The sequence below is a fragment of the Rhamphochromis sp. 'chilingali' genome (genome assembly GCF_963969265.1).
Source record: "Rhamphochromis sp. 'chilingali' genome assembly, chromosome: 8".
NCBI classification, from domain to species: Eukaryota; Metazoa; Chordata; class Actinopteri; order Cichliformes; family Cichlidae; genus Rhamphochromis; species Rhamphochromis sp. 'chilingali'.
In genome coordinates this window covers 20,706,031-20,733,606 of record NC_137935.1, presented here as the reverse complement: position 1 = coordinate 20,733,606, position 27,576 = coordinate 20,706,031, and the positions used below count along the sequence as shown (strand labels likewise).

At 40.7% G+C, this 27,576-nt stretch overlaps 1 protein-coding gene across 1 annotated transcript; it reads left to right on the top strand.

Moving 5' to 3' along the window:
* Positions 1-26,628, top strand: vps53 (VPS53 subunit of GARP complex). Its single transcript, XM_080888431.1, has 22 exons — positions 1-144; positions 542-622; positions 2,372-2,421; positions 2,518-2,584; positions 7,817-7,903; positions 8,375-8,490; positions 8,866-8,985; positions 11,120-11,198; positions 11,302-11,445; positions 11,558-11,700; positions 12,224-12,365; positions 13,175-13,273; positions 13,410-13,504; positions 14,491-14,733; positions 17,442-17,589; positions 17,857-17,939; positions 18,042-18,120; positions 19,539-19,687; positions 19,783-19,852; positions 20,937-21,074; positions 25,779-25,883; positions 26,056-26,628. Exons 1-22 carry the CDS (start codon positions 58-60, stop codon positions 26,224-26,226), a joined length of 2,496 nt encoding a protein of 831 aa, XP_080744557.1. The 5' UTR covers positions 1-57; the 3' UTR covers positions 26,227-26,628.
* The last annotated feature ends 948 nt before the right edge of the window (positions 26,629-27,576 follow it).

Below are 27,576 nucleotides of genomic sequence, written 5' to 3'. Positions count from 1 at the left end.
CCTCCTGTCCAGGAAGTGTTATGCCGAAGAGATCTTTGCTTTGTATTTGTTTTGACAATGATGGAGGAAGAAGAATTTGAATTTGCTGAAGATCTAGAGGCTATTTTGCATCTAACCCCAGAGGTGCAGCTAGCCATTGAACAGGTAACCGCTTCACCTCGGTACTGAAGGATTTCTTTGTAACCTGTTGTTGTTGGTCTTTGCTAATGTGCTGACAGCTTTCAGCAGGTAGGCTAACCATCTTGCGGGCTTACTGTAGGGTAAAAAGCTGGACTAAGAATACTAGCTATTAAACACCAAGCTGACCGTAATATTAACAGTGTTGGGCTTGCAATAGGCATGTCAAGTAATTAAAATATGATCGCTTTAACGTTACGACGTTAGCCTTAGCTTTTATCTCTTGTTGTTGTTAAATTTAGTATATCATATAATGAATAATTAGCATCACATCACAACTCATTTAACAACATGTTTATACAAAGTATCTGTCGGTCAGCACGTGAGTTTCCGACCAAACGTTGTTTGTTTTTTTGTGTGCAAGGTATTCCCCAGCCAAGACCCGCTGGATAGAGCCGACTTCAATGCGGTGGAATACATCAACACACTTTTCCCCACCGAGCAGGTACACTGAAGTGCTACACAACTGATTGCAGCCAGGTTTTCACTTACACATATATACAGATGTGGTGTGGTCCAGACACAGACTGACACAATTGATAATCAAGTGATAATCTTTAAGTTAGAAGTCATGTTCTCATTTGCCACAGTGGGAAACGTCCCGGTGTTACTTATAATGTAGTATTAACAATGAATGATCCCATTCTACTCTGGAGCTTTAAACTAGCAGGCAGAGTAACAGGACCCATTTGGAAGTAGGTTCCTGCATTTAGGCTTTACATATTCAGGCCAATCAGACAGCCAGGAATGTTTGTCGTAGTATTGTGAATATAGTCATCTGGAACCTATCCCAGCTACCATAGGGGCAGGACATGTGACACCCGACGCAGGGCTAACACAGAGAGACAGGAAACCATTCACACTCACATTCACACCTATGGGCAAATTAGATTCAACAATTTTCTATGCAATTTGAAGTCTATCATTCTACAAAATAAATAAAAAATTAATACATTCAAGACAGCTGCCAGGCTTCCCAGAACTGGATGTTTGAGCAAATTCACCCCTGAGGTCGAACCGTGCAATGTTTACAAAAAAAGAAAGTCCAGACATCAACTTGACTGAATTCTGGGGCAAACTTTACTAGAGCTGAGCATAAACAAATGCTTGAAAACATCGATGAACCGAAAGAAGGTTGTAAAGAAGAGTGGCCTCAAAGTCTTCCACCAAAATGTGAGAGACCAAGAAAACACTTGGTTTCACAAGCTACTGAATAGGGTGTACTGAAAATGTGACACTGTCCTTCTGCGTTTTTTTTTTTTTTTTTTTTTTAACTAAACAGTGAACACAATGACATGGTGTAAAAAGCCATGTTTTTGTTGTCCATCTCAGGTTGTATTTAGACCTGGTGAGGACTCAATCATTTTTTTTTTTATCATGTCCAATATGATGTCCTGCTGATGGTTTGGTCTGTACTAAGGGTCCCAAAGTGACGACCTAATGCAACTGAAGTGTGTCAGTGTCCTGCTGAAATTGCTAAATATGATTAAATGTAAGAAGAAGGTCATGAGAGAAGAACTGTACAGTTATGGCTTGTTTGTGAAGGGAATGGAACAATTGTTGACTACCTCTGCTTCAGTGAGGGCCTGGATTGTGAGTAATGCCACTTGGCTCCATATGATTGCTTCAAACCTGACTGTGAGACATAGAGGGAATACAAAAAAGAAAAGATTGAAATTTATTGTTGCTTTTCTTGCAGCTTTGGTTGATAGATTAGGCAAAGTATCCTTTTTCATATTAATTTGTTTTATTCCTCTTGCAACAGTTAAATCTAAACCATCTATATCATAACATGTGTATACTCTAGTTCCATAAGGGGTCACTGTAACCCTATAGTTTGTGTTTAGACTGCAGAGGTGAGCACAGTTGTGGAGGCATTTTCGTCCTATTGTGTTATATGCATAATAGTTAGGTTAGGAGTTACACTAGCCCTGTGTAGATCTACTGAACTGACTGTATCATCTGAGACAAAGCTATCTGCTTGTTGAAGCACAAATCTGTGAAAAGCAGCTGCATATGGGTTTATGCTCAGTGTTGTTTTGTGTTAAATGTAACACATGAAATGATACATAGTTAGGAAAATGGAAGAACTTAAAAAACAGTAGTCAACTTGCATTAAAACGCAGATTTTTAAAATGTGTTGGGAAAATTCACTGTATACTTCCCTGATTTCCTGTCTTTGTATTCCCATCAGTCCTTGGCTAATATCGACGATGTGGTAAACAAAATTCGATTGAAGATACGGTGAGTTAGATTTCAGTCAATTTGTTTTTTGTCAATTTTTCTCCTTGTTTGTATCTTACCCTCAGTGTGAATAAATTGCTCTTTCACATTTGGCAGGCGTCTGGATGACAACATCAGGACAGTTGTGAGGGGCCAAACCAATGTAGGCCAAGATGGCAGACAGGTAAGCTGTCCTTGAAATATACTTTGTTTTGGAAATATTGATATAATTGTCCCCCGAGGCATGTATAGCAGGTGTGTTTTATTATGCACCGCTGTTTCTCACAAATCGATGCTAAAACACACACTGAAGACCTTGTAATCCCCAGTGGGGGAGACGAAGGAAAGTAATTATGCCCATACATAACATGTCTGTTCATTAGTTGTGGTGTTCAGGCTTACATCCTTCTCCTGAAGTTAAAAGGGTGCCAGTGGCTGTAACAAACTCAGAAGACGCTGCCCCTCCCCCTCTCCTTCTCTTTCGTCTCTCCATATTGCTTCCATGGAAAAGGACAATATGACTCAGATCCATTCCCGCAGCTCACACTGCCCCTTCTTTACGGAAAACACGTCTGTGAAATAGATTCCCGTATGTAAATACTTAGATTTCTTTACAACCCAGGGTTTGGAATCTTTGCCTTTTCTTTAGAGATCATGGCTGGGAAAAAAACTAACAATAAAATCAAAACAAAATGAAAAAACGGCGCCTCCTGATTTAATCCAGGTCCTTGCAAAGTCAGAGTTGTTAAAGTGAATGTGACACCTGGTGGGTGAGCCCTGCGTGTTCTGACCAGTTCATGCGATTAGGTGTGCATTGTCGTCAGGTAGTCTGGCCCGGTGGCCGCGTCTTTCCCAGTTAGCTACTGTTTGGTAGCGGAAACACTTTAAATCCCCTCCAGACCAATAACATTAAACAGTCTCACACAATAATTTTACTTTGTTTTTCCAACCCCACAGAGCCATTCCAACTTTTCCAGGGGGAAAATCCTTTCTGCAGATGGAAAGATGGAGGAGTGTGCATTTCAAGAGGGCAACTGAAACATGCAGACAGCTATAGAGTAAAAACAACAAGATCAGCAATTTTCTTATTTCTGCTATTGACCGAACTTGTTCACTGAGCTCGGCGCATTCCTCCAGTTGAAACCCAAGATAGTTATATTTACAATGAAGGATGGGGTGAGCACATTAGGAAGAGAGAGAAAGTTGAGGCAGTCTGGGTATGACTTCAACTGAGGTTTTTTTGAGTTTCTATAGAGTTAGACTGTCACATGTGCTGACTGAATATGGATATGTGACTGCCTTAGTGGTCAGAGTCCGGTGAAATACAGATGGGTGAATAAATTGGGTGATAATTGAAGATTGTGTTTTTAGGACTTTAAAAGCTTTTGGGGGCAAATTCACAGTGCACAACCCTGTAGATGTTCTCACCCTCATCACACTAACTTTAGGCTTAACCTTTAAACTGAAAATGTTGGTTTAGTGTCTGGATTGTAACCAAAGACTGTGCTCTCATAAGCAGCGACGATTGTTGACGAAGTATTCGGTTCATTTGAAACACAACTTAATGTTCTCTCTCTGCACATGTTTGAGGACCAGGGTGAAATTACAGAGAGCACTGTGCGAGTGGATGTAGCATGAATGTCCAGGAGAGATCTGTTATCTCTCCTCTCTCTTTTCTTTTTAATGAGTGGGTTTATTATTATTATTTTTAATAATCACAAAGCGTTTAGCTTTTTTAACAAAATATCTGCAGGTGCTCAAAGACCCATTTTCTGCAACCACCAGCGTCATCTGTGCTCCAACGGCTGTTTGCTACGTGAAAAGACTAACTGATCACTAGAAAACTCTTTCTCTAATTAGTTCCAAATGCCCAGAAAAAGGGCTAATCTGAAACTTGTCAGGGTTTGCTCAGTGTAAAAAAATGAAATTTATTCCTTGCAGGACACTGCAAAAAGTGAACCTTTCATACATGTGCACCACTCCTTCCAAAACAGTGCAAACTGGCTCTAACAGGAATAGAGAGAGAGTGAGTAAGAGGACAAGAGCATCAGAGTTTCTGGTTTGACACCTCGCAGATCCTCAGCTGGCAACCTTGTGAAATTGCACCTATAAGATTAAGAATCTGCATCTTTGTGAAGAAAATGAAACGCTTGTTTTAATTTACTTGCCTTTATGTTTTTTAAACAATAACACTGGATCTTGCACAAGACACTCAATCAGCCAAATGCTTTTCTCTTTTTTATCAGCACGAACTTGGTTTATAATAGGATGGTTGCTCCCATTAGCTAAAGAAATGGCAGCAGTGCTCATATGTAGTTTACATGCATGACTTAGTATTACAGATGCTATTATTTAACATGCTAATGATAAAGTTTAATTTTGATGTTTTTGCTAATCTGGCTATATTTTAAATTTACCAGCTTTTGTTTACCAGCCTGCAAGTTTCCCACCACATACAGCTTGGTCTTTGCATCCTCTCGCCTGCTCGTTGTCATGGCAACGAGGGGTTTTGGTTTTTTTGGGGCGCACACCTGCTCCACAGTCATCTGATTATAACGCCATAGCACTAATGAAGAGGTTATTTTGTGTTTTTCTATAATGAAAATTAAGGACGTTAAATAATTTTGTTTTGAATGGGTTCGAACTGCAGATCAAATATTTGGTATCATTTTCTGCCTACCATTCACAATCCTGTTAACTGGTTGCTGTTTAGGCTTATGGCAGATTGGCACCAGCCACCATCCAAATAATGGTTAAATGACAAAGAAAAAAGTGGCTGGAAGAGGTAAAGAACCAAATAACGATTTGCTGTTGAGTGGCTGGTGCACTGAAACAATAATCTGTTGGTGGCGGCTGTCGTTGTTGAGTCTTTGGATGTTGTGCGTGCTTAAATGATGATTGTATAAACCCCATAAAGGGTGGAGGAAGGCTTTCCTTGGGTTGCTTAGACCACGTCATGCTTTCCTGGCAGCAGTTATGCACAATAACTGCAAATTTCAACTTGTTTATATTAGTAATCAAAGGAAAACTCTTGTTTTTAGAAATTCTGGTGTCTTTTGATTTGGATCACCGTAATAAGTCTCCCTGCACGGTGTTAGGCGCATATTATATCTATGTTACTTTTGGGTTATCTTCCTATTGAGTTGCCTTAGATTGTTAGTTAATGTTCATTTTAAATTGGCTGTTGGGCTTTTATTGTAGTTTCCATGCTTTCATCTTTAGTCTTCTGCAGTCCTGAAGCTATCTCACCATGTGTGTTTTACAGTTTTGTGCAGATGAAGTTCTGAAGAAAAACAGTAGAAGCAGCATAGTAGCTGGCCACTCTTAAATACACAAGAGTGCGTTTGAAAAATGCTGCCTTTGATATTATTTTCTGTTACATTTGGCTATAGCAACCCTTTTTTAACATGAGTGGCGATTTCCTGAGCTTTTCTCCTTTGTCTAAATTGTCTCAGTGAAATGTACACGAAAGCTGCTCAGGCAGCGTTTCAGCTGTTGATCAGATTTATTGTGTTTGGCGCAGAACTCAAAAGTAACATTAAATATGCCCTTTACTTTTAAACGCTGAGAGTCTGCCAGAGGGAGAGGTAAAATGCATCCCAACTGCGTTCAAACAATGAATCGAAGCTCTCCGCTTCTTGTCTGCTCTCCATAATACAGTCTGTGTGCGCCATGGAACATGTGCAGCTTATTGCATGTTAGGGACACACTGGTTTGGATGTGCGTGTTTTTGTGAGTGCAGATAACATCTCTGGCATAGAGGCGCCTGCTGGGCAGTGGTCTCTCTCAGCTTTCCTCAAGGCTAAATACAGGAAATGAGCGCTAGGAAGCGAGCCAGATTGACTCAGCTGAGTCTGCATGAGCGACAAATTTCAGCTTGGGAAGTTTAAGCCTCTTGTGCGCGCACTTTGTTTGTTTAAGATGTGCTCCAGGGATCCTCTTTAAAGATTCAGTGGCACTTCTTTCTCCCAAACATCAGATCAAAGAGGGATCACTTAACCTCTAATTTTTTCCAATTAATTACTCAGCTTGCATAAAAAGCGAAGAAAAGGATACACGAGAGGCTGGATAGATAGCTAGATGCCGTTTTAATAGAAGAACTTTCATGTTAAAACACCCTCTGCAGGATTAAAGGCCAAATCAGTGTTTCGTGACTACTTGAACTGGTCATAGTGTGTCATCTTTACTTTGCTGAATGCCTCCCTAGGAGGCTGTCAGTAATCACAGCTCTTTGACACCAAACAGGAAGGAAAATTAATCCCCTGCTGTCAGTGCAAGCTGTATTTATATGTCTGTGCGGTGGTTGTTGGTGGTACAGCCACAGTTTTGTGTGCATTTGTTAACTCGATGTCCACTTGTTTCTCAGAGGTGCTTTTAAAAGTGGTAAATTCCTTGCACAGCTGGTGCCGGCTGTTAGCATTCCTTCTGTGCAAAAGAGTCCGAGGCCAGTCGAAGCTGCGTCTGCAGAGCTGCCACAGCATCGGGCCAAATGAAGCCCGTTACCTTGGCATCAGATGTCAGAGCAAAATGGACCATCAAAGAACAGCTGCCATGTCAGATGATGGGGAAATATTAGAATGGCACCTCAGCTATCTGACAATTTCCACTGTATAATGTTATCTAATCTGCCCTGGCTTAATAGGCTGTTAAAGCTGCTAATGATGTCTTTAGCCTTTATAGTGACAGCATTTATGCAGTGCTTAGCCTTATGGCATATGTGTCAACTTAGGATCTATCAGTGTCAGATATTGAGTTAGCGTGTCAGTTAAACACACAATTAGTATGTTTGACATTGCTTCATTCCAGAGCTGGGAATAGGCATTAGCGTGATCGTTTGTCACCTGGGCCAAAGCCAGTGTTGTGACCAGATTAATTAATTTAAAAACAAATTCCATGAAAGTTTGACCCACAACTGCAAATGACAGACAAATATTGCAGCCAACACCTGCTTCTCACAACAAAACATCATTAGAAGTGAATCTCACTTTTGGATTTTGGATTTTTTTTATAGAAAGTTGATGTTTTTATTTGAAGTGACATATTTTAATTAAAAGTTTGCTAAAAGAATAAATCAAATTTGACCATCTGCTCCTAACAGACTTTCCGTCTTCTCTGCTAATGAATTTGAGTTGTTTGTATGTTGTTGTTTTTTTGTGGGGGGGCGTCTGTGTGTTGTTCACACATAGCATGATGGTGGAGACAACATTGTACTTCATGAAGAAGCACATAAACATTTGTTGGCCTTTTCCCCCTCTTGTTATGTATTCTGCTCTAATGGTTGACCAGGAAGCAAGCAGAAAACTCTCTGTCCACTTGGTCAAACCTTGGCATGCAAATACTGTGTGAGATTAATTGTTTTAGTGGTTCTTGCGCAGTAGAAGTCTTCTTATCATGTTGCTCTGTTTATTTTGTGCAGGCTTTGGAGGAGGCCCAGATAGCTATCCAGCAGCTCTTTGGAAAAATCAAAGACATCAAGGACAAAGCTGAGAAGTCTGAACAAATGGTACACACAACAACACACACGTATACAAACACACAAAGGTTTCTGAAGCTCACTGGGGATTTGACCCTAGCAGATGGGAGCTACCATTTGTGTCCTCCTTGTTACAAGAGAGACAGTGCGGCAAGTTATTTAAAGTCCAGGTAATGTGCCGTCCGTGTGTCTTTGTGTTACAAGAGTCCAGGGAAGGCCAGTAGAATGAGTGTTTACAAAGAAGATGGGATGGGATTGTGAGGGGGAGGAGTGGCAGGCTGACTCTCCCTTAGGAGGCAAAAATAGTTTCTCAAAGCAGTGGGTGTGCCGTTAATCCTGCTCTGTCTTTTTGGCATATTGCATCACAAGGCGCACTCACCTTTTTGTGCTTCTTCCTTTCCCTTTTGTGTGCTTTGACCTCCTCCTTCATTCCATGTTGTTTTCCCCACCCTTTCTCCTTGTGGGTTATTTGCCTTTCCTGTCTGACTTGTTCCCGCACAGGTCAAGGAGATAACGAGGGACATAAAGCAGTTGGACCATGCCAAGCGCCACCTCACTACTTCCATCACCACCCTGAACCACCTGCACATGCTGGTGGGGGGTGTCGACTCTTTAGAGTGGGTATACTTAAATCTAGGAACAGAAATACTCAGAAAGTTCCCCATCGTGATAACGAGTGATTTAGTGTATGATCTGCACCGATGCGATGGTACAGTTGGGTTTACTACAGTGTTATAAGTGGTGCAGAAAATTTTTTTTTAACCTTCTACTGCATACTGCAGCACGTGAAACTGAAACAAGAACATTTCATATAGACAGAAGCAATAACTGCATGATATACAGTGAGTAGCATGCTGCTAGAATTCTGCTGGACTGATTTGGATGCACATTATATAGAGAAATTTGGCCCAACTACTTTACACCTGCAGTTACAGAGTACAGGTTTTGATAGTTTTTAAAAATGTTATACTTGCACACATTTTATGTTCCAGAGCCATGACCAGGAAGAGGCAGTATGGGGAGGTGGCCAACTTGCTGCAGGGAGTGGTCAACGTGCTCGAACATTTCCACAAGTATATGGGCATACCCCAGATCAGACAGCTTTCAGAGAGGTAACTTATACGAATGAACACACGCACACCAGCCACTTTATGAGATATATGTGTTCGCGTTTGAGTTCAAGCTCACATGGGCAATCTCTGGTGAGAATCTCATTTTTAGTAGCCACAGGGTGATTTCTTCTTACAGCTGAAAAACGGTTGAAAACTGGTTACACTAGTAGATGAAGTATGTTGCTTATTGCATCCTGTTTATGCAGATATTGCACACATACAGGGAAACACGGGAAGGAAACTCACTGAATAGGGTTGCATTATGCCAGAATTTCTTCCATTGTGAGAGAGAAGGGACACACTATTTCTGAGGCTGTTTTTATCTCCATGTACTCCTTTTGCATATGTGTGTGGAAAAAGCATTTTTTCACACCATGTTCTTGAGATTAATTGTTCTTGCGGTGTCTCTCATCAGTCTCGTACCTCTAACGCAATTCTTCATTTGAGGATGTTTGTTCAGTCTTGAGTCAGTCATGCCAATATCTGAAGGTTGCCTCACACAGAGATTTACACACACACACACACACACACACACACACACACACACACACACACACACACACACACACACACACACACACACACACACAAAGACGTGCAGGCACAGTTCTTAGCTGTGCTGTTGTTGTTTCTTAAAGCTCTTCCCAAATTTCCATTTTTACTAATATTTTCCAAGAACACCAGAATCAGTATGGGACATATTAAGCTGGTTAATATTCAGGTTCAAAGCAAAAGCTGATCCCTAAAAACAAAAAAACATAATAAGATGACCTTCTGTTCTGTTATGATTGAGGTGTGGTAGACAGTGTTCATACCAAATAACAGCTGCATGGAAGAAGTGACTCTGCTGGAGAGAAGGATGAGAGGAAAGACATGGGGAAGATATGAAGGCAGGGCTGACAGCTGGATGCTGGACAGTCAATAGAAAGTATCAAGACCTCTCCTAGAGAAACACGGCCTACACAGACTGTAGCCTCTGGGGAATACACATTTGCAACCGCACAGCCACAGATGGCAGACGCAGACAAGAGAATGCTGCACAGATAAAACATGAACAAGAATGGGTATATGAGAAGGGATTAGGGATCCCATGCGAAGTACAAAGGTGGCATGAGTGACAAAAAACACTGGAATTTCAATGTGGTGATAATTTCAGATGTCAAGGTTTCTTCAGGCAGTGCGGTTTAACGAAGTTAAATGAAAAAACATGTACACTGCTTCAAATCTAAAAAAAAAAAAAAACCAGATATTTCGGTTCAATTTTTTTTTTCCATTAAGTCATGTTCTAAAAATGTCAACTTAACTGGCTAATATGCACGTTATAGCTATGTGACAGGCTCTCTTTGACATTCCTCTGTTTAATTCACTGAGAAATTAACCTTTTTTGTTCAGACAGTACTTTGAACCATGACTAAATGGAGCCAGTGTAGCTGTCACCTTTGAGCAAGTTTAACTTTGATTATTTTTTAATAAGCTTTTCTCACTTTATCGCTTAATGCTTTTTTTTTTCTTCTTCTTTTTCTTTTTTTTCTTCCCCCATCTGAGTCATACTGCTCAACCGTGGTAAGATAGATGCCACAGAAATCACTGTGAGCTGTGGAGTCCCTGTATAATTAGAGTCTTATGTTCTGCAGCCAATCAGGACAGCCGTAGATGTTCAGACAACAACATCCAAATGCGATGTTGCATCTCCACCCTCTCCTGTTTATTTGAAATGACCGTCGTGCCATTGGATGCTGTGGATGTCTGCAGGCGGATACAAACATCTTCAAGGAACAGCCAAACTGGCCTTTTTATTTATTTATTTAATATTTTTTGAAAGTATTTTACCCTGTTGAGTCTTTATGTTTTTTGTAGCAGTTCAAAAACACAGTTGGTCATTATGTGTAAGTGAAAGGCTGACGGCTGTAAAAAGTTTTCCCGTTTGACTTTTTGACAAGAACTTAAATAAGGGATCTGCTAACTGGCTGTTAGTCATGAAAGGTCTCAGTCACAGTAGCTAGTGAACCGAAATATGTCTGCCTCTGTTCTCTGTTGTTCAGTATTTTTGGAGGCTAACATTAAAATGCTGTAATTTCAGCAAAATGGACTGAGATAACAGTTAATTGCTCAATGACCATTTTGACCTGTCTAGAGTAAAGGCGGCACAGAGTGAGCTGGGGACTCAGATCTTGGCAGATTTTGAAGAAGCCTTCCCCTCACAGGGCTCGAAGGTAAATATCTCCACCCAAACTCTCCATTTTCATGTGCCTACTTTCCTTATCTACCTCTATTTTAGAACAAACACATCTTTCATGTCCCGAACTATTCTTATAGAGACCAGGTGGGCCCAGTAACGTGCTGAGGGATGCCTGTCTGGTGGCAAATGTACTCGACCCACGCATCAAGCAAGAGATCATCAAGAAGTTTATTAGGCAGCACCTCTCAGAGTATCTGGTCCTCTTCCAGGAAAATCAAGACGTAAGAACTGGGGAGGAAAAAATGGGTTTTTATTTACTGTATGGTTCCATAATAGAGAGGGGGAACCAGGTCAAATCTCATTCTAAAAGAAATGGCTGTCCCTGTTTATCAGGTTGCTTGGCTCGACAAGATCGATCGCCGCTATGCCTGGATCAAGCGCCAGCTGCTGGACTATGAAGAAAAATATGGACGCATGTTTCCTGAAGAGTGGTGCATGACGGAGCGTATCGCCGTGGAGTTCTGCCACATCACCAGGTATAGACGTACAGTAAAACCTGGGATTTAAAACCCATCTGGGGGCATGTGTTGACACAAAAATTAGGTTATGAGTTACACTGTGCATAACTGGTCTAATTTATGCCGATTAGCAAACACTGTGTGTCTGTCCAGCCGAGAAGAATTTGAATGAAATTATCCAGGCAAAAATCGAGAAATTGCTTGTTAGGACTTTTTGGCTTTATGAAAAGAACCCCGCTGTTATGGTGTGCCAGGCCTGACTCCGGGATCCGGTACAACTTTCTGCGCAGTTGACGTAGGTGGCCTACATGAGCAGTGACCTAGTGGGAAACACTTCTCGGTCTCTTTTTTTTCCCCCCTCAACTACATGAGAAGACGTCGAAGTAAGCGGGCACCATGTGTTGCTACTGGGAATGAAAAACATCTGGCCAAAATTGCAGCAGTGTCAAACATTTTGGGATGTCAAATTATAGAAATTAGAGGTAACGCGCTCAAATTGACACTATGTCCGTGTTTTGTGTGTGTTTTCGGTTTCTCCCAGGGCTGAGCTAGCCAAAGTGATGCGAACACGGGCTAAGGAGATTGAGGTGAAACTGCTTCTGTTTGCCATTCAGAGGACCACAAACTTTGAGGGCTTGCTGGCCAAACGCTTCACGGGATGCACTTTGACGGACGTACCTGGAGTAAGAAAAACACACAGAGACGAACAATACCCACCTAACAATACACGTTTTAAGGCTAAAAATATCCACATGCAAATACAGTTTAGATGTAGCAAATTTGATCATAATTGCAACATTAAAAGCACTCTTCAGTCACACCTTCCTTGTTATATAAAAAGCCGTCTAAATACTCTGACAGGGGAAACTGATGCAAAACATGTGCTCTCCAGTTGGGAACTTAACACTCACTGAAATACTTCCAGTTGGCTTTGTTGTAGTTTAAGCCAACTGGAAGGCTACAGATTAATCCCAGTCAGTCAAAACATATCTTCATTTTTTTTTCTATTTCTTGTTTATATACATAAAACTGTTGATTTGTAGCTAATTTTGCTCACACGCACACTGAGTGCTTTTTGGTGTGTCACAGCCTAAAGAAACCTTTTAATCCAGGTCATTCTGCCATGTGGAGGTGGAAGTGATACACACAGAAATGGATGGATTATGAGGGGTGTGATTAGTTTTGCCATGGCCAAGTAGGCCAGGCTTGTTCAGGACTGATAATGTTTAGGCTAGACAGAGTCCCTCTTGTCTTCAGTTCAATTAACACCCTTGCTGGTTTGGTTATTCAATCGGGGATTTGGTTGAGTGGAATTTAATTATTGGAGGTGCAGATTTATGAAAGCCTGGTCTGTGCTGACAAAAAGGTGATAAATCCTGAATTTAATATTAAACAGCTTTGTTATATTTAATATAATAATATGTAATAGATATGCCACAAATTCTTTAGTGAGAATCAAGCTATTACATGCTCTATTATTCTATTTTTACAGCAGAAGAGGCCAGACAGCCCACTAGACCCAACTAACCCCTTTCTGGAGGATGAGCCAGGAGAGGAGGCCGGCACAGAAAAGGATGAAGATCTGACTAAGGTAAGTTAACCTGGATTGACCTTATTGACATTCTTCGCAAAGTAATTGCGCCCTCAGATATTTCCTCCTTTTGATGAATAACTTTCTTGGGGCTAAATAAAAATGTCCTGTCACCTTTATTCTCTGATTCTTTTAGCCAAAGAAGCCCAAAGCTCCAGACAACCCTTTCCATGGCATTGTCTCCAAATGCTTTGAACCTCATCTATACGTCTACATAGAGTCCCAAGACAAGTGAGCAACACACACTCATAGAAGCAGGAAAGATCTAATTGGATCAGGGTACACAAACCCAGAATTGGGAGCAGGTTGTGTGTAAAGCTGGCACATGCATACTTTTTCCATTGCCCACTCATCAATCAGACCCCCCTTCCCCTCCTTCCTATTCTACTTCACTCCCTTTTTTTTCTGTCTTTCCATCCGTTGTTCCTCTATCCACTGTGGCATAAATGTTTCCCATTAGCTCCACAACCACAGACAGTGAGCGAAAGTGCTGCCGCAGCAGATCTGCCTATTTTCTTTCCCACCTCTTTATGTTTTTTTTCTTTTTTGGTAGCCTTTCTTCAGGCCCCCTTTATGTAATACATGTTTCAGTTTTGTTTCTCTTGATCCATATTATATTTTTTTTATAACCCTCTTTCTCCAAGTCTGATTTTCCTTCTCTTTATTCCTCCTGCCTGTTTTCTTTTCTTTTCACCTCCCCTTTCACTTTTTTACCACCACCCTTACGTCCTCAGTCAGTCACTCCCCTCCCCCAGTGTTGGTGATGGCTCCTGTAACAGTTCTGGAACTGTGGTGCTTGCATGCAGCCCCTGGTTCTTGGCTCTTTGGAGCGTTAAATAGTGTTTGTCTGTCCAAGGGGATGGGATTGACCTATTCTGCAGCTACAGCCTTACAGGCAACGGCCAGATCAGCTTGTCCCCAGTGGGACATAGCAGAAGAGAACAGTGGCCTGCTTGTTTTGTCCTTGGCTTTAGTTCCTTGATTCAGCAGGAGTGGGCCACACCAACTGGCTGTGGACCTGTTGACTGCAGCGCTGATTATTTTGATGCTTAAACTAGTTTCTCCTATTTATCCGTCTCACTCGGTCTGCTTGATAGTTCGTCCATGAATCGATATATGGGGAAAAAACACAATCCTGTTTTAATTAAATAGATTTAATTAATTTCACAAGACCCTACTTCATGCATGGGTGCTTGCTTTCTTTTCTGTTTCTGCAGGAATCTGGGTGAGCTGATTGACCGGTTTGTGGCTGATTTCCGGGCACAAGGCCCTCCCAAGGCTGGCACGGAGGAGGGTGGAGCAGTACTGCCCAGCTGTGCTGACCTGTTTGTCTATTACAAAAAGTGTATGGTGCAGTGCTCCCAACTAAGCACTGGAGAACCGATGATAGCCCTCACAACCATCTTCCAGAAATTCCTCAGAGAGTATGCCTGGAAGATCCTCTCTGGCAACCTGCCTAAGTAAGACCGTTTCAGGTTTTCAGTCTAAATTAAAAACGATATGTCTAAAATGTAATTGGTAAAAGTTATATTATCAACATGACCGTTTCAGTGGTTCTCTGCAACACTTTACACGTAAGTAAAAAAAGAACTAGCATGACATTGTTGAAGATGCTGAATCCACACAAAAACAAAAATCAGACTTTGAAATATATGAGTAATTTTCAACAATTTCCATCAATGACACATATTTATTTGGGATTACCATTTCCTAAACAAGTGTGTCACACCCATAAACTGTTGCTGGGACCGTTTAGCAGTTCAGTCTGAAACTAACATCCTCAGTCCTCGCTCTGTTTGATGAATGAGAATAGCGTGTTGTAAGCAATCTGGAGTTGGTTAAGCTGTGGCAAAACCCAAAATGCTACCAGCAAAAACATCTCTGCTTCACTGGCCACTTAAGAACTCATCACTAGCTTTGGTGTGTACACACACACACACAAGCGTATGCTTTGCACTGTAATTACACACTTGAGCATGGCGACTAATGCATACCATGTTCTGACTTGTATACATACACTGTCATAGATGCACTCAGACTCTTTGCAAGTGTGTTTACTTAAAGACACCCGTCCAGTGTGGTGTGCTGTGAATTGGTTTTGGAAGAGCCCCTAGAATGGAGGTTGAGCTGTGTTGTGGTTTTAAACACATATTTTGTTTTGACATTTATTAATGACTGGGTCGTCTGTGAAGTCTCACTGGCCCAGTGGCCCACATTTGTGTCTCAGTTACAAATAATAATGGATTCTTTACCAGTGTTTTATTTTATTCTTTAAAGGAGTTCTCTTTAAAGCTCAGTAGAAAAGAGGATCCACATCAGCTAGATTCATGAAGAAGAATAAAAAAACATCCCGAGGTCAATATTGCATAACTTAATGGCATAGAGTAATTCTTTGTCTCAAATTGTAAACAATGTGAAGTCCCACCACAAACATTTCAATTACAATACAATGCAAGCACAAACAATGTACCACAGTCTTCGTTTTTTATTTACCGTTTGTTTTTTTTGTTTTTGTTTTTTGTATATTCATAGTTTTTGTCAAATGGAGTGTTTGTGTGTGCTTTAATAAAGTACATTTTAATCCATGACCAGGACTTATTACAAAACTGCAAGGCAGAACGTACCTGCTCGGTGCCCTCTTATAAGTATAATAAATCAGCTCTTGCCTTGGAAGATATCCAACCACAGCACTTCAGCATTCTTATTCCTTTTTTCTCACACCGTCCTTCTCTCACGCATATTTGAGTTTCTTGGCCTAACTGGTACAGCACTCTCAGGGCTGTATAAGTACCTTCTTAAATGAACACATTTTGTCATCACGGGAGGCTCCTGGTCTATCTCTTCCCCAGTTAACCACGGTGTGCCTCAAGGCAGAGCTAATGGTTATCGCCCTCAAGGCCCTACTCCGGAAGATAGGAGTTGTACCCATTGTTATTGACAGTTGCACCATCTAACAGTTCCCTGAAGTTTGCAACCTGGGTATCATTCTAGACTCCACAGTTTCATTCCATGCTCATATCAAATCTGTCACCAGATTATTTTTTTTCCACCTAATGAACATCTCTTGACTTTGGTCATCACTCAATGACTATGTAGTAGAAACCCTCATCCATGCCTTTGGATATCTGACAAAGCCCTGGACAGACTCCAGTATGTCCAGAATACAACTGCCAGGCTTCTAACATGCACCAAGCTCTGACAACAAATCGCCCCCACCCCCATAAATCTCCTCTGGCTCGCGGTTAAGTCACGCATCATTTACAAGATCCTTCTTCTCACTTATAAATCCCTTAATGTCCTGCCCCCTCAGTACCTGTTCGATCTCCTTCACCCACACACATGGTCTCAAATCCTGCGATACTCAGCCATGGATCTGATTTCTGTTCCTTGCACAAACCTCCATATTTATGGGGATACAGTCTTCACCCACCCAGTGTTTCTTCCATCTGAGCTCTGCAGTGTCCTGTTAGTAGACTATTATTATCATTATTATTATTATTTTAGCCAGTCAAAGAAAAAAATATAAATTAACAGAAATATCCACTGCGGTAATGTGGAAAACTGTTTTGTTGTCTGACAAATCAAAATGTAAAAAAAATCTTTCTTCTTGTCACAAACCAACATCCATTATAGTGTTCAATGCTTTAGTGTATGTAACATGGCAGCACATTAATCCTGACCAAGCTATTTAGCCGTTTTGTAGCAACATACTCGCTGATTTCAGGGAGATGATGCCTCACTATGTTCTGCATTTATTTCAACAGAGACCAGGTGCTAAATTGACCTGCCTGCAGGCCTGACCTTTCACCCACTGAAAACCTTTGATAAATTACACACATGAAAAAATAAAAATACCACAACACTGAAATTCTGTACCAAGGAAGAATGGGAAAATGTTATTTGTCTCCTCAGTTCCCAAGTGCTGACAGTGTTGTTAAAAGAAGAGGTGACGTGATATCATCATAAATATAATATAATGTTAATTGATCTACATTTTACAGAGCACTTTTTTTTCTTAATAGGGTTGTAAAGTATGTTATAAAGCCTTAAAGCTTGTTTTTTCTCCTCTTGTATTTTGCTCGGACCAGCCATGACCCCTCTGTCTCTTTCTGTTTTATCTCTTTCCACTGCTGATTTTCTCCCTCTCATTTTGTCAATCTCTGTCCAGATCCAGCACTAACAGCGGGGGTCTTACCATCAGCAGCCTGTTGAAAGAAAAAGAAGTCTCTGAAGCAGCAAAGTTCACTGTAGACGAGCTCTGCCTGATCTGTAGCATTCTGAGCACTGCGGAGTACTGTCTGGCTACAACACAGCAGGCATGTACACATATGGTGCATCATGTAACTTAGATCTTCATCAGCAAAAGAAATACCTTTGGGAGCGTGCAACGTGTCCATCATGTTAACAGTTAACAGAATGACACGTTTGATCAGGAAAACATTCATGATTAAAGCCTTAAAGGTTTCATCCATTCTGTCCTTTCACACAGACAATTTAAAAAAGACATTTGATGTTTTCTTAGTAAAGACCATTTATTTGTCTGTTTATGTGCACATTCATGTTTTTGTCTGTTTGTGTTCCAGTTGGAAGAGAAGCTGAAGGAGAAGGTAGATAAAGTCTTGGTAGAGAGAATCAATTTGACGGGGGAGATGGACACATTCAGCACGTACGTGACAACTGCAAACCGGCTTTTATTTCTTCTAAAAAAAAAAAGCCTAGCTGCTATTATGTGAAGAGTGTGACGATTTCCCTTTTCATGTGTTCACAGTGTGATCTCAAATAGTATCCAGCTGCTTGTTCAGGATCTTGATGCTGCTTGTGATCCTGCACTAACTGCTATGAGCAAGGTTGAGCACAATCATGCACTCACACATTCAGCTCGTATTGTAAATACGCTACGTTGCCAAAAGTATTCACTCACCCACTCAGATCTTTGAATTCAGTCGTTCCAATCAGTTTCATGGCCACAGCTTATAAAATCAAGTACCTAGGCATGCAGACAGCTTCTACAAGTACAGTGGAACCCCGGCTTACGAAGACCCCGTTTAACGAAAAATTCAAGTTACGAAGGCACTTAACGGCAATATTTTTGCCCGTGGTACGACAAAATGCCCGTGTAACGAAATCCGTTTGCGAAATGCGTTTCACTGTTCCACGTGAAAGATGTATTGTTGTTGCAGTGCGCTATTTCGTGTGCTTTTCGTTTGCAATCAGCCTATTTTTCATTCATAATGGGGCCGGCATAAAGCATAAATATGAGCGAGTTTAAAAAAAATGTTTAAAAAATATCATTGCACAGTTTACGTACGTAAATTAATTAACGTAAATGTAAGTTTTCGTTTTAAAGTTTAGAATTAAATTCCATAATGTAATGTACATGTACACACGTACGTATGTATGCATGCATACGTATGCTGTCTTCAGTCAGCATCGCCTCACTTAAAAGGCAATGGATAATTTTGACTTATGAAAGACCCTCTGGAACAAATTAATTTCATAAGTCGGGGTTCCACTGTATTTGTGAAAGAATGGGTCGCTCTCAGGAGCTCAGTGAGTTCCAGCAGGCGATCGTGATAAGATGTCACCTGTGCAAGAAGTCCAGTTGTGAATTTTCCTCGCTACTAAATATTTCAGAGTCAATTGTTAGTGGTGTTATAACAAATGGAAGTGACTGGGAAAGTGGTGGGCCACATAAAATCACAGAGCAGGGTCACATAGGCACATAGTGCACAGAGGTTACCGACTTTCTGCAGGGTGTTTGGGGATGGCCCCTTCTTCTTCCAACATTACTACACACCAGTTTAAAAAGCAAGGTTCATAATGGCATGGATTAGTGAGTTTGGTGGGGAACAACTTGACTGGCCTGCACAGAGTCCTGACCTCAAACTGATAGAACCCTTTTGGCATGAATTAAAACAGAGCCAGGCCTTTTGGTCCAACATCAGTGTGTGGCTCAAAAATTCCCACAAACGCACTCCTAAACCTTGTGGAATAGCTTCCCTGAAGAGCTGACGTCATATTAAACCCTATGGATTAAGAATGGGACGTCACTGAAGATCATATGTGTGAAGACAGACAAGCGAGTACTTTTGGTATTATAGTGTATTTTTAGAAATCCCCAAAAGATCGTTGTTTTGGGAATGTCTGTTTGTCAAAAATCTTCATTAAGAAAAACAGTAGAGTTCTCTTTATTTCAGTGCATTTAAAGGATTTATTGTATTAACCAGATGGTAAATATGCTAAACTTCTAATTCTCCGCCTCTAGATGCCGTGGCAGAGTGTGGAGCATGTTGGTGACCAGAGTCCTTATGTGACATCCATTATAATGCACATTAAACAAAATGTGCCAATCATCAGAGACAATCTCGCCTCCACACGCAAATATTTCACGCAATTCTGCATCAAGTTCACAAAGTACAGTGCATAAGCACACATTTACACTTCTTTATTTAAGCCCTGTGTGAAAGCTCCTGTTTGTTGATATATTTGTCATTTCTTTCTATCCTTAGTTCTTTCATTCCCAAATTCATCAACCACTTGTTTAGATGTAAGCCTATCAGCATGGTGGGAGCTGAACAAGTAAGTTTCATTTATTGCAATCTGTATTAAGATGCATTACTGTTGTGATGCATATACAATGAGGGCCTTACAGTGTTTTTATAGCTTTGCCTCTTTACACCACCACAAGGGATTTAAAACCAAACAATTAAAATGTGACTTTCCTTTTTACTTTAAAGGGTTTAACAAAAGTATTACATTACGGTAACTATGTAGCACTTAGAGTCATTTTTATGTGTTATCCTCCCCAGTCAGAGGGCCTGTTCCTTTGTTATTTCATTACAAAGCATATACAAGATCTGGAGTTAAGTGGGGTGTTTTCTTTTCTGAAACTCAATGTGAGGTCCAAAAAGTTGATGATGCAGGTGAAGGCGGTCACCATTAGGCTGGAAAAACAAAATCGACCTATTAGAAACTTAAGAGTGGCCAAATCAGCAGTCTGGTACATTCATTCAAGTATTGTATAAATGCACTGGCCAGGACAATGACTGTCAACGGCCTGGAAGGCCGCTGAAGACAACTAAAATGGCTTATCGCAACATTTTTCCTTGTTTAATAAAACCCTCTTGACAACATCCTCATTTTCTTGACTTGGAAAACTTGAGAAAATGATACACCTACCTTCTCAAGACAACTGTCAAAGAGGTAGACATATCATTAACAAAGACTACAATCAAGAGACTCCTGTATGAACATAAATACAAAGTGTTGCAAATGAATGGTTATACTCAGGATTAGAGTTTGCCAGAAAACATCTATTGAATGACCTGATATCAGACTGATAGGAAAATAAAGTGATGGAGAAGGAGAAAAATAGCTTTGATCTAAGTCAAATCACATCATCTATCAAACATGGTGGAGGCATCGTTATGAGCGGGGCATGTTGGATTTCTAAAACAGTTAATGCAATACCATTTAAAGCCCTTAAATTAAAGCTGAAAGTCTGCACTTTAGTCACATCACGATAGGTTGATTTAAAATCCACTGTTGTGGTGAACAGAAAACCCCTACTGTAATTGTCTGAAAAGTTATGGCTCTTGGATACATTTACTTGCGATTGATTGTATAAGGCTGAGTTTAAGTCTTGTGCAAACTATCCCACCAGCTTCTCCTCGACACTCACTCCTTGAAGACGGTCCTGTTGGATCTGCCCTCCATAGGCTCCCAGGTGCTCCGCAAGGCACCTGCCAGCTACACCAAGATAGTGGTTAAAGGCATGACTCGTGCAGAGATGATACTTAAGGTAAGGAGTGGGAGGGGTGGCATTAATGTGAGCTTGACTTCGGTGCAGCTGTTTGATTCAGGCACGTATTTCCTGGCAGCTTTCAAGTGAATGTTTGTGCAAGTATGAAAACAATCCCAGTTAACCGTCCTTAAATGTATGCTGGAAAACCACTTAACCTTGCTTCTTAGGCCGCTGGTTTACACTTCTTGCATAAACCAAGAATCTTAAACCGATGGATTTAAATGAGAGCTTTAAATACCATATAGTTAAACTTAAACACAGTATCAATGATAGTCATTTTTTATGGGTCACTTAAGATTTTATTATATCTAACTTAGGTGGCTAAATTCCTGCTGGCCTTTTTTTTTTTTTTAACAACTGAAGCTCCTTTTTCTGACCTTTAAAGGCTTCGCCTGTAAGATAGAGCCTTTTACGTAGGTGCAGTGTAAAGGGTTTTGGGGGTTTTCCTTTATCCTTTATTTGCCGTTTTACAGATTTGATGTCGAAACTTGACAGATCCAGTTAAACACGAGCTTTTGTGCTGACACTAACATTTAACCAAGAACAATCTGGCACGACCTACAGCTAACTGCTTTTCCACCGATCTCAACAATAGACTGAACAAACATTTCTCCTGCGAGTGTTTGTGGTTGGACGGGCGAGCCAACTTTTAAATGTTTGTCTTGAGTCACTTGAGCAGATTATCTACTTGGAGTTTATTTTGGGCAGAACAGTCCTTTAATTGTGTCCTTAACCCCACTTACACTAACACTTTATAAGCATGTTTCCACAAAATAAAGCGTCTCACAGGAGGTAATGAAAGAATAGGAACAAATCTAATGCACTGCTGTTTTAATGAATGCTAAACAGGCCAACGTAATACTCACGCTCATACTCTTAACTCAGTATGTGGTTGACTTTGAGCCAGTGGAAAGGTATGAGTGAGTAAATAAATAAATGCTTATAACCTTGTGTCTACTCGCGGAAAAATACACAGCCACACGTGCAGAATGGCATGCTGTATGCAGGACGTTGTTTTCAGCTGTGGAGTGCAGTCACTGGGATCAGCCCTTATGAGGCTCCTGAGGACACTGGTATGCGGATGCCATAGATTAATCTCGCCCTAATTAACTGTCCCACGAGGGTAGAAAACACCCGCCTGTCCCTGATTTTCCTCTTGGGCTCCCAGGAGGCCGTGTTTCCTCTAAAAGATGGACAGTCTTGATGTGTGATTAAGTGTGACCTGCTCTGATCATGCTATGTTGGCCAAGCTTTCCCAGTAAGGGAGTGGATTTCTGTGAGACTGTATAAGAAATAGTTTAGATTGATGGCGCTTTTACACCCTAGCTTAGATTCTGGCCCTCGGGCGCACTAACATTGTTTTGTCTTAGACATTTGCTGTCTTTGCAAACCCTCCTAACCATTTCATATTCGATCGTCTGTTCAGCCCATTGTCTGCAGGGATACGCTCTGTTCCACGGGGCCTCTGTAGAACCTGTCTTTGTCTGCCTGATAAATGCCCTGAATGTGCGTACGTACATTTCCACTCATCTGCCACACATTAAGAAGGCTTTCACATTATAGAATTATGTTAATTCATTCACATCAACCCACAACTGTCTGCTTCTTTTTATTATTTTTTTTCCTGAATTCGACTGCCAGTGGGCCCCTTTAGCTGGAATGTGATCTGCATGGCTTGTGGAAAGCTCTCACAGACATAGCTGCTAACTTTGATTGATTTATATGCATTACTGTGACAACTGGAGACAGAATCATCATTCCGAAGGCTAGAAATCTGATACAGCAGACATGTCAAAAACCCAAAAACTTGATACCAAACAAACTGCTGAGGAAAATTCACTGTAAATTGTAAATACATTAACAGGGAGTATTTCTAATGATATGATAGACTGAATGATAATATAGACTATATGTAAAGAAGATATATTACTGTAACTATTTGTAGACGGTAAAGAGAAGCTTTTTGTACTATCCAACATTTTACGCATTGACTTTGTGTAACATCAAGGTTCCTTGTAGGTAATTGCTTCCACCTTGAGCTTAGAGTGAAGCCTCTGAAAGACAATCCCAATGAAAGGAGGTCAATACGAGAATTCCTCTGCCTAACCTCAACGATAGTTTTAAATTACACTCTGTGATGCTGTGGCTTGAAATTAAAATCCGTCTTCCTGAGAAACTGCAATTCAGTGGGAGCGTTAAAGGAGCAATTTTAAGTATTTAAAGCTCTGAGATTAAAGCAGATTCCTTGTACGTGTCAATTAATTAAGTGCAGTCTAAGTTCTTTGAACGGAAACAGCTTTGTTTTGCAAGTTTTCATTTATACCCTGGAGAACTTGAAGTCCATGGGGGTAAATTAGAGTTTAAAATAGTTAGTATTTAAATCAGCTGATCTTAGAATTATAAGAATAACAGCATTTGTGAACCAAATGAAGATCAAAACCATGGTGTTTTGTTGCAAGTAGATGTTACTGTGACTTAAAGCAGCAGACGTTGATTATGCTTGCTTCCTGAGTAGCATAACAAGCTGCGTGTGTGAGGTAGAGTTATGGTTAATAGATTATCAAACACTTCACTGACAGCACAAGTGGAACAACATAATGATTTATTGGAGTTGTTTTTCTGACACGGTGATGTGATTCATACACATCCAGCACTCGCTCTGCTTTTTTGCTCAGTTTTATCTCAGACTCTGCCTCTTTAGCCTATAAAGGTAGGTAGTCCACATTGAGTGTGCCACCACCAAAATATTAAGTTTTGTGTCATGAAGCAAAACAATCACCTGAAAACTGCTAGAATGCTCCATAAAACAGAGGATAAATGCAGTCTTTCATGTTTTTGTGTTTAACCTTTTAAAATTACCAAAATTTCAGTTGGAACGCTAATCGAATTTTAGATAAAACTGATAACACACAGGCATGTTTTTTTAGTTTACCTCTTTATTGTCACTGCACACTCATAATTTGTACAATAGTACAACAAAATTGCGGTACTGTTGCACATTGGCGCTAAAAGAAGGCCAAGAAGTAATCACAATAAATAAATAACATCTATACAAAATAAAATATATACATAATGTGCCAAAAATAAATGAAACCTACTGAGAAATCACTCCATCTGCTCCCTGGTATACTTGAATTTGGTAACCTAGGGAACCTCAGTTATCAAGTGCAACCTCCATGAGATGTTTATTGTAGCAGCTTTTTAGGTCACCAGCCTGCCTAGCTCAGAATATTAATTTGTTTTTAACAGTTCCAAAACACAAAACAGTTCTAAACAACAATGATCCCTCCACCATGCTTTATAGATAGGACAATTTTCTGTGTGTGTTATTATTTAGTGCCTTTTCTGATCACATTTGCGACCTGTTGACGACAAAGTCATAGCATGTGTTATTTTCTTACTCGTCAACCCATTTTGTGATTCCCTGTGTGTGGATGGGAGTATTGTCATCCTGGAAAAGATGAAATGGGTGTGTTTCGTTTTTCCTTATGGTTTTTTCCTTTAATTTGTCACCTGTCTTTATTTGGGCTGTCTGTTTTGCGAGCCAGTGCTTAGTTATGTTCAAAGTGCATAGGAATTTTTTGGTCCGTCTGAGACGGCCTCTCCTGGCCGGTACAAAGCCTCTGAGACGTGGCTGTTTTCCACACCCAGCCCAGCCTGCCATGGCTCCGTCTCTCTTTCCCACTTTTGAAGTTCTCTTCTCTTTTAGAGAGTATTTTAAAGGTAGCTCTCATCCCTACCCTTCTCACTGTGCTAAATCTCCCCACCCCACTTACTCGGTTTCTCTCTCCCTTTTAATGCCCATTTTACTTCTAAACTGCATCTCCATCTTTCTTTGTTTCTTTTTTTTTTTTCTTTTTTTTTTACAAGGGTCCCTACAGGCCTTGCTCTTGGCCTGGCTCCAGGACAGTTGCTTAGTAAATCACTCAGTCAGCAGAGCTTGTAAGAAAGCAGAGAATTCCACATGATCCTGAGCCTTTGATGCTTGCTCTTCACTCGCTCCGTCTTTTGCTTCTGATTCCTCCATTCGCTCACTCCCTCCGCAGCTCGTCTTCTCATTTATTTTACCTCGAGTGAAGATGGAACCAAAGCTTGAAAGACTTTAGACTCTGTTAAGTGACAGATAGGAGAAACATTTTGTGAGCTGGTCCCTTCTGTGGACGCGTATGCATGAGATGGGAATAGGGGTGGTCTGTCAGCCATGTGTTGGTCTTCCTTCTTTGTAGCGGCTTCAAGAAATGCTAACTGATCTGCGTTTTCCACCCAGTCTCTGTTGTAGGGAAAAAACAAAAAACAACAACAAAAAAAACAACCAAGAGGATTAAATCCAGAAAAGTTGCGCCCCATTAAATTTTTTTTTTTTTTTGCCTGCTCTTCCGTAAAGCTGATTTTCACCCAGACTCATTATACCTCCAAAATAATTATGGGTGATCCACTGGTGCTTGAGGTAATTGGTGTGTAAAAGGAGAAGTGCCTAAATATAGAAGTATAATCTAAACTTTGTTTGCAGCTAGAACTGCATGGCTCCATCAGCTGGAGCCCCTCCTTTTCCTCCCATTTGGCCCATAGCTGCCCCCATATGGGATCACTTAAAGATCTCTCGGGTCATCGTGTGATGGCTCACAGGAAGGTGGTTGGTGCTGGTGGTTGTGGTGGGAGGGTAAGGCGACATCAACAATCCTAAACTCTACTTTTCTGCAGGTGGTGATGGCCCCACATGAACCTCCGGTGGTGTTTGTTGATAACTACATCAAGCTCCTGGCTGATGGCAATCCCGAGACCTTCCAGAAGATTCTGGATATGAAGGTCAGTTAGCTTGTCTCTGCCAGTGTGGATTTTCTCATCTAGCTTTCAACGATATCTCCCATAAGGCTGTGCTGCATAGGTTCATTTACCTGTCGTTGTTATCCTGCGTCCTTTATTATTATTTTTTTAAATATATATTTGTGTGTGCTTTATTTTTATTTTGTGTGCGTAGGGCCTGAAGCGCAGCGAGCAGAGCAGCATGCTGGAGCTCTTCAGGCAAAGGCTACCCACTCCGCCCTCGGGGGCAGACGGTGGGCCCTCTCTGTCCTTCAGTACCCCCACCCCTGAGCAGGAATCCTCACGTATCCGCAAACTAGAGAAGCTCATTAAGAAGAGGCTGTGAAATCGCATCTTGAAAAGCGTAGGCTGGCATGGCCTTCAACTTTGTTGCGGTTATTCATCGCAAAGACTCCATCATTGTGCTGCGTTCTGTATTCGTGGAGAAGGAGGAAGAAGTTGACTGAGTTTTCTGACTGATGCCTACCCAAGCTGAGGGTGGATTATGAGGAAACTTCCTTAACTGTTTGATGTTGTTACACATGTCATGTACCTCTGTGGTTTTATTACACTAAAGCCCGAGTTTTGTAACATTACTTAATTGTTGCACAGTTTTTTGTTGTTTTGCAGAATGTGGAGTTGTTGACTAAACTCTAATCAGAGAGCTTCTGGCTGCTTCTCTCTCGACATATCTATTCCAGGAGGCCTGATCTTAATTAAAGCTGAAAATACTATACTTCAAGGATAACCGTGGGTTTTCTTTTTTTGCTCATCTGTTTTAATTCAGTGTGGGGTTGAAATCTGTGTGCCATTCATTAAAAGGGGGCGTGATCATAGGTGTTCTGATTGTTTTTGCTGTGTTTGTCCCGTGACCCAAACTGAACTCGTAGCTTCTTTAAGCAAACGGGATCTTTGGATTCCCTTCGGTTTTTAACACTTAGGCTGTCTTTGACCTTAATTGCACAAGTCATATTCTGTAAAGGTTACTCCTCTGTTAAAAATCATCTTTAGTGATAGAAGGTAAAGGTTTTCTTTTAGTGAATGTGTGTCCATAAAAGTGCACAAATAGGTTTGTTTTTTGATCTCAAGGTCAAATATATTCCAAATTTGGCTTGCAGACACCAAAACCTTATCCGATGCCTTTTCCCTGGCTGTGTTTATGCATTTTGACATCGGTGTCTCCCAACTCCATAAGTCCTCATTGGCAAACTAGATGGCTGCATTTAGTGTGCACATTATTTTACATCTTGGGCCACATGCAGCCCTCTGTTATGCTACATTGGCCAGAGCAGTAAAACAACATAAACGTGTAAAACTGGAGAAAAAGTTTTTTAAAAATGTGGACTTAATTTAAAAAAGAAAAAAAAAACATTTTCTGTAAGTTAACTGATTTTATTTTATTTTTTTGTATCCATTACTTTTATTACTTTGGTGTAGTATGAATGCCAGTGGGGCGGTGGTCTTTATCAATAGGAAACGCTAGTCCTATGAAAATACAGTTTTAAAAAAATCAAAATCTATATGCACTCCTTCACATTTTGGAAAATTGTGTTAGGAAAAAGTCTTTGCCATTCCTGTGCCCAGGCCTTATGTTTGATACTCCTGCATTAGTTCCTTCAGGTGCAAAATGCCACTGCTTTGAATTGCCTGTATTCCACGGGCAACAGTGCAAAAACAGTGCAAAGCATAAAGTTTT

What these genes read in the sequence shown, in the direction of transcription:
- vps53 (XM_080888431.1), top strand. Translation starts at nt 58, where the DNA reads ATGATGGAGGAAGAAGAATTTGAATTTGCTGAAGATCTAGAGGCTATT. An exon ending in GCATGGTGGGAGCTGAACAA is followed by an intron (nt 19,853 to 20,936) that starts GTAAGTTTCATT and finishes CTATCCCACCAG; the next exon opens with CTTCTCCTCGACACTCACTC. An exon ending in AGAAGATTCTGGATATGAAG is followed by an intron (nt 25,884 to 26,055) that starts GTCAGTTAGCTT and finishes TTGTGTGCGTAG; the next exon opens with GGCCTGAAGCGCAGCGAGCA.